General features: G+C 43.2%; 2 protein-coding genes across 2 annotated transcripts in view; one reads left to right on the forward strand and one right to left on the reverse strand.

Moving 5' to 3' along the window:
- LOC117953175 (ly6/PLAUR domain-containing protein 1-like) overlaps positions 1–1,860 on the forward strand; it is a 21,509-nt gene extending 19,649 nt beyond the window's left edge. Inside the window, exon 3 of the mRNA XM_034885990.1 lies at positions 118–1,860. Within this exon, the coding sequence (XP_034741881.1) occupies positions 118–359 (242 nt within the window). The 3' untranslated portion in view covers positions 360–1,860. The remainder of the gene's footprint in view (positions 1–117) is intronic.
- A 1,809-nt stretch (positions 1,861–3,669) lies between these two features.
- Positions 3,670–13,150, reverse strand: part of gpr39 (G protein-coupled receptor 39) — an 18,926-nt gene continuing 9,445 nt past the window's right edge. The window contains exon 2 of the mRNA XM_034884935.1: positions 3,670–4,241. Coding sequence (XP_034740826.1) covers positions 3,748–4,241 — 494 coding nt within the window. The 3' untranslated portion in view covers positions 3,670–3,747. The remainder of the gene's footprint in view (positions 4,242–13,150) is intronic.

Here is a 13,150-nt window from a genome sequence, read left to right on the forward strand (position 1 = left end):
CACACACACACACACACACTCACACACACACACACACACACACACACACACACACTCACACACACACTGACTAATCTTATTACCAGCCTAATGCATCCATTTCTGTCTTAATTTCAGGGATACACTACCGCAAGTCCTGCGCCTCATCAGGAGCCTGTCTCATCGCGTCTTCTGGTTACCAGCAGTTCTGCACCGGCAAGCTCAACTCTGTTTGCATCACGTGCTGTAACACGCCGCTGTGTAACGGACCGCGGCAGAAGAAACGTCCCCAACCGTCAGCCGCCATTGCCCCGACCACGTCCCAGCTCCTTGTGTTTTCTCTCTACATCCTCCTCCTACTCTCCTCCACCCTGTGCTGACACACCTTCACACGTAAAGTACAGCTGTGTATCAAGAGTGGAGACAACCCAAACTGGAAGTGACACAGAGAAGAAAACATACTGTTAAATGTATGTTCTTTGAGGCGTGTCGTACAGTATTTGTTGTCTTTTTGTTGCAGCTTGCCTACAAAGGTCAAATTGGGACATTTTATCATCATGTGCCACAAATATAATCATGGTGCAGCTGCAAGGGCAGCTGGGTAGAGTGAGGTGGAGGACAGTGCGGTGGATGGAGCAGCTTCAGGCTGTTTTGTTGGGCAGCGGATGGCTCATTTACATCTGTCTTTGTTTACTTACACCCACAAGGTTAAAAACAACATATTGCAAGAAAGATAGCAAGTTGGGATTCATCATTCATTTTCTGAGCCTTAGGAAAAGCTCTCACGAATACGTATCTGATTTATGATGATGATGTATCCTAAATCCATACGTTCCCTGGAACTATTGCCAATGTTGCTGTATTGACGAACTGAAAAAGACAATGCATGATATGTATGACAATGATACTGTTGTTTGATTCTGGAAAGACAAATACAGTCAGGAAAAAAAGGTGTTGAATGAAGACAAAACATATGCTAGTGATTATATTAAAGACACATATACAGCTCTTAACCCCCTCACAGATTGGTCTTATCAGTGGAGGCCATATTAAGTTTTTTATCCTGGAACTTACCTCCACTGTAACCACCATTGCTTTCACATAATGTACATAAAGCAAGCATGTTGAAATACACAAACCTTTTTCACACTACTTACCACATACTCACTGCGTCTGGATAGAGCAGTGAGTATTGTTGTGGAGCAGCAGTAGTGCAGTGAGCGTGTGGTACGATGCATCTAGACATCCACCCTAAATCCTGATGGAGTCAGAACAACATTTTAGAAAGAGCTTTGAAGTAATCCTTTAAGAAATGGTAGTTCCCTCCGATTGGGGAATATCTCGTATGGTAAGGCTGTCGCATGACAACAGAGATTATATCAAAGTCAAATATATTATAAGAAGACGTAATGTGATCTGCTATTAAAGAAGTTGGTAATATCAATCAAAATGTAATATTCAGTTGCTTTGCAGTGGTCGGGTGGAGGTGCCCTGTGGAGTTTGGCATGTGTGTGTCCTCGAGGTCTAACAAACATTTGGAGATTTTTGAGACCTACTTTGCTAATATCTATATCTATACCAGCGAACTGTCCTCTTCTGTCCCATCTTTGGTAACGCAGTGCTAAGTTGGTGGCTTTAGTGCCTCCAGCTGGCAGGGAGTGGAACAGCATGAAGCATGAAGCCGCAGGACATCACGTAGCTCGCATGTCATGGATGCACAGTATCAACTCTTGTGTTGTCTTCCCTTTTTTCCCCTTATCTCAATGTTTTTGTTGGGTTTTTTATGAAGTTTTTGCAATTTTGGTATTTTTTTTTCATGGATTTTGCCGCTTTTTCCAACATTTTTCCCCTGTATTTTAACTTCCTTTATTTAGTATATGAAAAAAAACATTGAAAATGGGTCAAATTTGACCCAAAGACAACATGAGGGTTAAGAGGGTTAAGAGAACTGAACCCCAAATTGTTCTCAGATGGCATCCAAACATCTGACGTTGACCTTGTTCCCTATCCAAAGCCACTTGTTTACTAGTGCAACCACGATGAAAAAGGCCCATTAACACTAATGAAGTGGTTATTTTAATATTTTAAACCAAACCCCAATGTTTACCTAAACTTAACTAAGTACCTATTTGAACTTAACTCAACACTGATTATCACCAAATGTAACCTGTTTGTGTCTAAACCTAACCAAACCTTGGCCTTGTCACAAGAGGAAACAGATTAATGTTTATAACAATGATTTAAAACAGTTTAGGAGGCACCCATGATGTCGTCCTGCCGATAGGTCAGACCAGAAAATACTTCCCTGTTGTCTTCTAGAGCGTATGGACTTATTTTGTCATCTACTTTGGAAAGTGTGTACAGTGTTTAATGAATGAACTCCCCAACAACAACATACAGGATACAACTACTTCTTTATTTTTTCATGTCAGTTAACATATTACCTCATGCACATGGAGACATTTACACCACTGGGACATCGTGTACATCGAAAAACACAGCTCTTTCCAGTGAAAGTTGTTTACTGGGTGCAGACAGTGGAAAAGTGTGATTAACTTACTCTGGCTGCTGCACGTTTTGGCTCATAGAGCCCAATGACTTCCTGCTGGTTTCCTGAAATTATTTCCTTATTTACTGCTCTTCCTGACTTTAAAAATTTGTTGAACCTAAAAGCTCAAAGTCTGATGATATTAGGAATGATTCTGGAGTATTTAAAGTCTTTTTCTAATGATTGTGTATTGGACCAGTGCACGCCATGTGACCTGCTGTTCCAACTGTGGCCACTAAGCCAAATTATCTTACAGCTCAGTGCTCTTCCTGGGAGCTTGTTTGATGTACATTTGCAATTTCAAACTCTAAATCTAAATGTGTAGTATCAGTGAGTGTGTACACGTCAGCGAGATGCAAACACCGTAAGACCCGCACAACAAAAACAGCGCTCCATAGCACCCCTAGTGGTCACAAACTCCACTGACTTCAACTCAATCTGTGGATCTTCATTTCCTGATTTCAGACAGAATAATCAACTCTTTACTCTTCAGTCTGACATCGCCTCCACTCTAACCATTTTTTTAAAATTGCAGACCAGATTACAATTTTTCCTAATTGCTCAGTAGTCGACACTGATGGTAAGCCAGTCCAACATACTGGTTTTGCCGTTGTTTTTAGGTGAAATTCTGCCAATTTTCAACCAGCTCTGTGTCATTGCAGTGTGGGTACTATGTGCAGTTATGGGGTGTGTCCCACCTTGTTGCCAGCACACCCTCAGCTCCCCACTTAATCATTTAACTCAACGGACCTACAAGTACTGATCCAGAATAGAGCTGGTTGAGGATTGGCGAAGTTTTCCTTTAGTGGAGCGAAGCAAAACCAAACTACAACGTTGGGAGATATTGAAAGACGTGTCTATGTAAACACAGCTGGACAGCTTAAAACAGCAGTAGTCCCACCCATGGTGCTGATTGGGTCCTCGTTAGCACCCCAGCGGCGCTCATTGGATCGATGGTCAACAAGGGGTCTTCATGCTAACTGAATACTTGAGCTTTTGTGTTGATTATTTTCTGACTTTATAACCACTTCATACTCGAGGAGTCCCATGGAGCTTGTTATTGTGCCAAATTATCAGCTGATCTGTTAGTGAAATTCCTGAATTAACACTTTATTGTGCTATGTTTACTGTGTATAAGGAACATTTCTTTCTGACGGCACAGCACAAGCATCTTCTCTTGTTTTTACTGTTCACTCTGCTGCATTAAATTGTACACTACATTACACTTCACTCTCCGATGGTACATCTGTCCTTGTTTTGAGAACTGAATCAGACTCTCCAGTCAGGCTAAGAGTATTTGAAGCCACTCCTGAGTCACTTTGACTCTGGAAGGTTGTAAGGGTGGGAGGAGTTTTCCCTCGTGCAAGGGTGGGGTGGTTGGTCCTGCTGCGACGAAAGGACTTCATCAGCAGGGGCTGGAGGGAGCGTGCGGAGGCGGGTAGGGGGTTGCGCAAGGTGGACTTGTTGACGTGTTCAATGGTGAGGCGGCAGCGCAGCACCTGCACAAAAACATCCCTAAACTGCCTGGAGGAGAGGTTGTAGAGGAACGGGTTGAGCACCGAGCTGAGGTAGAAGAAGCTGTCGGCCACAGGGTGGAGAGTGACCCAGCTCCGGAAAAAGGCTTTAGTCCAGTAGGACTTGGGCACAGCAGCCATCATAAGACGACGAATCTGGTTGGGGAGCCAGCACACCATCAAGGACCCCACGATGAGACCTGAGAAAGTCAGAAACACACAAGATAATTTCAATTTTTATTTATTTATAGTATTAATACATAACAAGGGTTATCTGGAGACCCTTTACAGATAGAGCAGGTCTAGACCACATTCCATAATTTACAAGGACCCAACAGGTCTAGTAGTTTCCTCCAGAGCAAGCAACAGTGTGACAGTGGCGAGGAAAGACTTCCTTTTAGGAAGAAACCTGGGACAGACCCAGACCCAGACCCAGGCCCAGACCCAGACCAAGACCCAGGCCCACACCCAGACCCAGGCTCTTGGCAGGCTGTGTCTGACGGGCTGGTTGGGGTTAAAATGAAGAATGGCAATAACAGTCACAAAGAACAGTAGTGTGTAGTAGTTCTTTGTAGTAGTTTATGGCATAGGAGGGCACTGTGCGGCATTACAAGGCCCAGCAGGACGTAGCAGGACGTAGCAGGACGTAGATAAGGAGAGAGAAGGAAACTCTCAAAGAAAAATATGAAATTAAAGGAAGAGTTGCTAAAAGGAAGAGTTGCTTTCTATCTGAGAAGCTTGATATCACTCTCACTGGCTGTGTCCTGTGGTTTAGATATAAAGTGGGATTTCCTCCCACCACTAGGGGCGCTAATTTATGAAATGGTTTGCAGGATCTTCTCCTCTAAGTTTCCATTCACCAAGGTGTTTTCTCTATTTTATCTTTAATAGGGTGCTGTATGAAACGTCTGCACAATGACAACCGTTTGTTCTCAAAGTCTCGACATCAGACTGTTCTCAAAGTCACTAAAGTGTCAGAGCTGTGATTCAGACCGCATCCCTCTCTCCCTTTAGAAAGAAGAAGACATAATTGACATCAGTTTCATCATTTTTGCCCATATTTTAATCCTCCCAATCCTTTCCTATTGACAGCTGTACTGCAGTGGCTTTAAATAAATGACCAAAGGTTACCAGCGTGGCCCGCATCTGAAACTTTAGGTAAGTTCTGCATTGTTTACCACTGATTTGAAAAAGTGAAACCCAGGGTGTTGACTTCCAGGACACAGGATGGCGTCTCTGACTGCAACACCAGACCTTTCTCGTCTATCTGAGTCATGAGCTTACTCTTCAGAAGGACTAACACATCTTCATCCTCTAATCTGCTGTTTATCCTTTTCCCCTGCAGAGTTTTTAATGGGGAGCACACTGCGACCAAAACAGCCTTTCAACATTTAACAAAATGATCTGGGGTGAGACATCACTTCCTGCTGCGGGACACAGATATCAGCACAGTTATTTATAAAGACGTTGTCCAAGATTGCTGTGGGAGTTATTCATCCCCGAGCGTGTGATTTGAGTAAAGAGGGAAACAAACTTGAAGAGATCTCTTCATCAATAGGGAAGTGAAGGTCTTGAAGATCCCTCTTCAGATTGGTTTACATTTAAACAACATTTACACGCAGTGTTTATTATTAGTGAGAGGCACCTACACATAGATTTTGGTGCAGGTGCTTGTATTCAGTGGGGTTTGACTTATTCAAATATACAAGAGACATGCCGGGCCATAGTTATTGCTGAGGACGCCAAAGACATTTCTTCAGTCATTTTGGGGAAATGTTGACTTTATTATCTTCAAATGAAGGTGTTTCTTTATACTTTTTAGACAGTTTTTGATTCAATTCAATTCAATTCATGACGAGTTAACACAAGACATTTTACAGATACAGTCGGACAAAACTAACAAAAAAACTAATATTTGTGGCATTATAAAGAATGTAAGGAATGTTACATGAGATAGAAAAACTTTACAGAAACAAGATTCATGAGAGAAAAATATAGCGGGAGGAGAAAGAGACATGTGTACTTAGTTACTGTAGTTTGGACCCTTTATTAGGACGCTTATCAGCACAGTCAGCAGTTTATTCAAACCTTTATTTAACCAGGATAAAAAACTCCTGTCACTGTCACTGTCAATGTGAATGTCTGTCAATGGTTTCAAGTAAAATGTCTTTGGAAAGATGGCCATGAGAGTTGGTACATAATCATGTATCTCTTAAGAATAAATCTAAATAACGTTGGGAATCCACTAACTTTTCATCTAGCACCATCAACATGTTAGCATGGCCACTGTGAGCTTGTTAGTGTGCTGACGTTAGCATGTAGCTTAGCACAGTTCTGTCCGTACAGTCTCACATATGTCTTTTCCACCAAGGCGGTTCTGGTGCTGATTCGGGGTCAGTACCTTTGCTTTTCCACACAAATAAACCTGGCTCTGGGCCAAAAAAACAGGTTCCAACTCAGCACCAACTCAGCGCTGGTCTAGAGATAAGAACCGGTTACGTCAGGTTCTGGGGGGGGGGCGTGGTTATCATGACGTTCAAAAACCAAAACTTCTGGACGCCATTTTTAAACCGCGGTCAGCTGTTAACCATAGAGAGCTGTTAATGTTAGCTTTGGGACATGGATGGGAGACCAGAACCACCGTGGTCTGGTCTGGGGAGGAAACCACCGGTCTGCTGGCTCTCAGGCTGGAGAAGATCCAGGTAGTTCTGAGAGAACTGGAGTAGAACCAGCACCAGAACCAGAACCAGCACCTGGTTGGCCTTGGTGGAAAAGACATAACAAAGCTGCTATCACGGCTGCAGACCCTCTGCACAGGTTCCTCTTTCCACCACTCACTTCCCACAGGGCCACATGGCGCTGTTAGCATGTGCAAACACAGCTGCTGTGTGGAGCCGGAGGCCAGCTCATCGATCTGTTAGGAAGAGTCTGCTTTTACCACAGCGATGCGTGCTGTTGCTTAGCAGTGCCGCCGTCACAGCGGCTCTTTATCAATGAAAAACAGGAGGGAAAGACAAAGTGATGGAAACACAGCACTCTGGGAATAATGTTCATGTTGAGCCAAAGTAATCTGCTCTGCTCCATCGTGCACAGTGTTTCTGTTCTGACAAAACAGACATTTCTGTGAATGAAATAACAATTTTCATTATTTATATATACTTAATTTGGCAAGGTTGCCTCTATTTGTACTTTTGAATGATTTAGTTACTTTTATTTATGTCTTTCATTTATTCTTCTGTACACTTTGTTCCACTTTGGTTGTTTTAAAGTGCTATACAAATGTTTGATTGATTGATACCAACATATTATCGTACATCTGGCATTGGCATTCAGTAACTGAAAATGTCACCTACTGAAGGTTTCATTCATTGTTTTGAGACTTCCTTATGAAGTATGTGGCAAGTGTGAAATTGGGCAAATATGGGAAATCGTATATTGTATGTATGGCCCGTGAACGTCTGGGCTAATATAAATAAATATAGATAGATAGATAGATAGATAGATAGATAGATAGATATTTATTGATCCCCAAAACATGGGAAATTATGGTGTTACAGCAGCACACCTACATCAGTCACACAGCACAGAATATAAATTTAAATAAAATATATATAGCTTATGTGTACGAAGGTACTCGATACCCAGACCAGTCAAATTACATGATTCCTAATACCCAATTCAAAACCACATTAAAAAAACTAAAACAAACGGGAATTTCAGGATAAGGAATTTCGGGGCGTTCCTACATCTATTCATGGCGTTAACGGGTTGCTGCGCTTCGGTGGCGTTCGGTGGCTGCCGTCATGTTGAATGTGAACAAGAAGCTGCTTGGTCGATCGTCATCGGGTTTAAACCCATCAATAGCGCGCCGGGTAGGTAAGTCAGCCTGTGATTGGGTCCCCAGTCTAGTGGGGCGGGGCATCAGGGCCACTGTGGCCGATGAGAACATCGTTTTTGGAGGCTCATAGGGCCAAAAAACCATAAACCCAGCCCTGGCCAAGAAGTTAGGCGCCTGCCCTAACTTCGGTTGTTATGGAACAGATGTTACATAACAAAGGTACTTATTAAAGGTACCCAAACCACCGATTGTTTTCTTAAACCTAGTACATTTGTTGCCTATGCTTGACTGCTCGCTAGATCTACTAATTGTTCCACTCTTATTCTAATATTGTGTTTGTATGCGCCACACTAGCTGGTCACTCCAGTCCTAGAACACTCTATGGGCAATTGAAGATAAACTTGCCGTCCATCCAACCATCCAACCTTATAAAAGACACTAAGATATTATCAACATCCCACACTCCAATGATCCAGTTGCACTAAAACCTCCAGGGATGATGCATTTAGGCAGCAAGTTCAGTCGTTTAAAACTTACAAAGTTCAAATTTTGAATGACGGTGCAGTGTGCTACTGATCAGCCAACAAGGCTGTTTTTATCTTACTGCACTAACTCCAACCAAGGCAACAGATCATGTATGAAATGGCAGTATCTTTCTTTGAAATTGATATTTTTTTCCCGGTTTGGTTCCACCTTCGACGTCGGCTCATTGATCACAGTCTACGCGTTCATCTGGGAAATTGCCACTGAGTCAGCACAAATCTGCGGTAACGTTGCTGTAAAGAAGAGTGCATGCAGCTGAAGTTGTGAAAGTACGTATGCGTGTGTGTGTGTGTTACTCTACACTTTCCCTGTATGTGAAACACTCGTTAATAATTCTTCTGCAATTATCATAATACTGCTCTTATCATGCTGAATGTGTCTTCTCCCAATCTGCACAAACCTGTTTTTCTTCAAAAACCCCAAGAAAAGAAGATGCCCACATTTAAGTAAAGAAACAACATGTGTGACATCTCTAAGAACTGATAGGCAAAATCAGCCATTTAGTATGTTTAACACACCCCCAATGACTCCACAGGGGGTAGATCTCTCCCTCTGGAGACTCTGGGTCCAGGTGTAATGTTATGAATATTCAACAGAACGAGGTAAAATGATCCCTCTGAAGACTCCTTGACTTGACTCTTTTGGAAGCAGGCGGTCTGCTCCAGAAACACAGCCTGCATTTTCAGCCGCGATTTTGAGTAAATGCAAAACGTCCTAATCATTACTCAGGGGGGAACTTTTAAAATAGAGGGCATCCCCACATCCCCACCCCAATCACACCTATAGACCACTACCCCCTCAATCACACCTGTAGACCAGTACCACCTCAATCACACCTGTAGACCACTTCCACCTCAATCACACCTGTAGACCAGTACCACCTCAATCACACCTGTAGACCACTACCACCTCAATCACACCTGTAGGCCACTACCACCTCCATCACACCTGTAGACCACTACCACACCTGTAGACCACTACCTGTAGACCACTACCACCTCATAAAGTACTGCTGAGAGTCTGTCCGCTTGATAATGAGCAACCTGCGATGAAAGCAAACATTATCAGAGCCTGTGACAGCAAGTACAAATACCCCATGAACACACACACACACACACACACACACACACACACAAACACACACACACCATCAGAAGAGAGTGGACAGAAGACACTGTGGTTGATTTACATCCACAGAAAGTATAAAAGAGCCTTTTGTAGATTGTAATTTTTGGCATATCTAATGCGTAATAATGAGTTTTTGAGTTGCCAGATGAGAGGGTTTAACTCCTTAAGAACACCAATCACAAAAACACATCTTTAATTTCAAATAGCCAAACGTTGTCTGGCATAACTTGCGCTGCATGTCCTCCATGGCAAACACCCACTGAGATTAAATTAAACCACGAGGAGTAATTGCAACAGAAGATCAATTAAGGGTTATTACTACTTTAAACAACTGCATTGGATTCATTACAACTTATCCACAAAAGCCTCTCAGACAGGAGACATCTAGTCATTTATGAGTGTGCCAGGCTCTAATAGAGGTCTATGTCCTCTCCCACTGCAAACAGAGACAGAAGGGACTGTTAGTGATGTAGGGCTGAAATCCTAGAAGAGTGTGAACGAATTAATTTGAAGGCTAACAGAACATCCTCAGCCATTAACGCATTAAAGCATTGAATTAATTGAGTAAGTCCCTGAGGAACACCCTTCTTATGGGAAGTAATCTAATTATTTTGGAGGAGATTTTCACATGGAGACGGGGGCGCCTGTCGATGCTTAATCCTGGTTTGGAAATGCTCCGATTTGTTATCTTGGAGAAGGCGCTATTCAACATGCACACATGTTCTCACGGTCTAATTCTAGTACATGCTTTACATATTAATTGTCAGTTGTTTTGCTAGACATTTTGAAGATGTTTGTAGATTTAGTTTCTAATCAGTCATTCATAAACTTTTGGCTGGAGGAGGAGCTACGGTAGATATCACTTTCAATGTGTTTTGTTGCATTGGATGAACACCATGCAGCTCAGACCTGGCCAGTGCCCCCCCCCCCCTTCCCCCCCAAAAAAGCAATTATAATTTACTTTACATAAATAAAGATATTTGCAACATAGGTTGATGCAGAAAAGGCACAAATTGTTGCAGAAAAATTCACTATAATGCAGAAAATAAAGTGTTTCACGTAAAAAATTGTAATTTTCCTCAAAAGTGGAGATCTCACGCAAAGTTACCCCCTCAGTGAGATAATCCTGTATGTCCAGAGATGCTGAAGTTGTTGCTTAAAATGCTTCAAGGTGGAGGGATGTCCAGCTGGGAGGAGACCTCGGAGAAGACCCAGGACTAGGTGGAGGGACGTCCAGCTGGGAGGAGACCTCGGAGAAGACCCAGGACTAGGTGGAGGGACGTCCAGCTGGGAGGAGGCCTCGGAGAAGACCCAGGACTAGGTGGAGGGACGTCCAGCTGGGAGGAGGCCTCGGAGAAGACCCAGGACTAGGTGGAGGGATTTTATCTCCAACCTGGCCTGGGAACGCCTCGGGATTCCCCAGTCAGAGCTGGTTGATGTGGCTCGGGAAAGGGAAGTTTGGGGTCCTTTACTGCAGCTGCTGCCCCCGCGACCCTCTGCCGGATAAATGGATGCAGCCATAGTCTACAACATCTGTTGGGTATAAGCTCTCATTCTGTTGCTCAGACATAGGATTCATTATTATAGGATAACAGATTAATACAACAATAACTAGAAGGGCCCTCAGAGTGCGTAGACCTCCACCACGGCATCGCCCTATCTCGCAATTGTAACAAAAGTAAAGAACAAAATTGTGTATCCGCCAAGTGATTTGGACCTGATCCCAAATCTTCCGTGTTCTTCCGTGGCCCATGCTGCACCGGGCCAGCAGTTTTTCCCTAATCCTGCTGTAAGACAAACAAACCGAAGCGCCGACACGACCTCCGTGGCTCCGTCAGATGTGAAGATCTGCATGTCCGACACTCTGGAGTGGAGGCGCTCTTGAAGTGAGCCGTGAGGTCAAATATCTCGGTATCAGACGACGAGGGTACTTATTGACAATGTCGTAAATTATGTGGTAACAGCATCACACTTGTACTTTGTACTTGAACTCTCACACGTGCTATGTGGAGTTCAGTTTGTTCCTGGACAACGCTGTGATCAGCCAGCAGAGACTCAAGGTCTCTTACAATGAGGAGGTCATGATCGCCTGCCAACATTTTATAATGCTGCCGGTCATACTGTACATTCTTCAGAGTAAATGTTCCTGCATGTCAGATGGTGATAAACATGGACTGGCTAATCCTGAGATGAAGGTATACATCATGACCGTGTCCACAGTCAGAGGCTGAGCTGTCAGGCTGTTTACAGACAGACGGCAAGGCAAATTTAAGACTCGGCTAAGTTTGATATGAAGTACATGTAAAGATTAAAGAGGCAGGTTTATCAAACTGAGGTGAAAATGGCTCGTGCGAGATGAAAATGTAGAAACGTGAGACAAAAATGTCCTCATCAGTCGACTTCACAGAAATTAAGTAAAACTTCGTAAATAAGAGGACGTAGCGTCCGTGATGGCCGCTGCGAAGTTGATCAGTTCACTTTTTTCTTGGATTTTAGGTGTTTTATTTAATTTTATAGCATTTAAACATAAAAAATACAAAAAAATTCATAAAAAGGAAAAAAAGTTGAAAAAAGGGACATAAATGTTGAAAAAGACGCCTAAATGTTGACCAAGTAAAACAAAACGTTGCTTGGTTGACGAGAAGGCATCACAAGGGTTAAATGCACAGGGTGCAAAAAAAATCCCCCCCCCCCCACATACACACACACACACACACACACACACACACACACAAACACACACAAATGTCAAAAGGCGCAGAGGGAAATGGACAAAATCTTCAGAAAAAGTGTCAAACGTTGAAAAAGAAAGCTGACATTTTGATCTACAGAATCTTAACTAATGCTTAATTAATGGGTTAATGCTTGTAAATCTTTAGGTCCACAAGCATTTTCTGTCATTCTTCCCTTTGAAAGCACCCCCCCCCCCCCACCCCCAAAAGGAAATACTTTGGTCTTTAGCACTACAATAGCATTGCGTGCTCTGAAAATACATGTATTTAACTCTTGGTTCCCTCCCGATCTGGACCCTGGTCCTGTTGGCCTCATTAATCCTGTTTTCTAACTGGAACCAGGTAGCAAACATTACCAAGATGACTTCTGGGTCCGAAGACTACAACCAGGAGGCCGAGACCAATCCATGACCTCAGGAAAGGGTTCTCGAGACTGAACCAGCAGGAAGTAGTCCAGCTCTTTTGGTACCCTTCACTGGATTTGATGACTTTCTACGAATTCATTTAAAAGAGAGAGAGTAGCATCTTGTGCATTCATAACACCACACCCCCATTCATCACACTCCACACAGACCTGCACCAATCCCGGTAGTGCTGCGAGGCCTCCAGGCTGACGCAGGTGGTGGTTTTATCCTGATTAAATTAGGGTGTCACAACAATCCTCAGCCAGAGCAGAGGAACAAAGAGCAAGCTGAACAAAAGTTCAGAATAAAAGGAGTGTTTATGAGCAATAGTATGTTTGCTGTGTTTCTGACACCACTTGTTAGTCTGTGTTTTCATTCAGCTGATATGGAGAGGTCCCTATAAGCCAGGGGTACCCAAAACTTTCAGCCCACGACCCCCAAAGTAACGGTGCAAGTGACTCGCG

The sequence above is a fragment of the Etheostoma cragini genome, chromosome 11 (assembly GCF_013103735.1).
Source record: "Etheostoma cragini isolate CJK2018 chromosome 11, CSU_Ecrag_1.0, whole genome shotgun sequence".
In the NCBI taxonomy this organism is placed as follows: Eukaryota; Metazoa; Chordata; class Actinopteri; order Perciformes; family Percidae; genus Etheostoma; species Etheostoma cragini.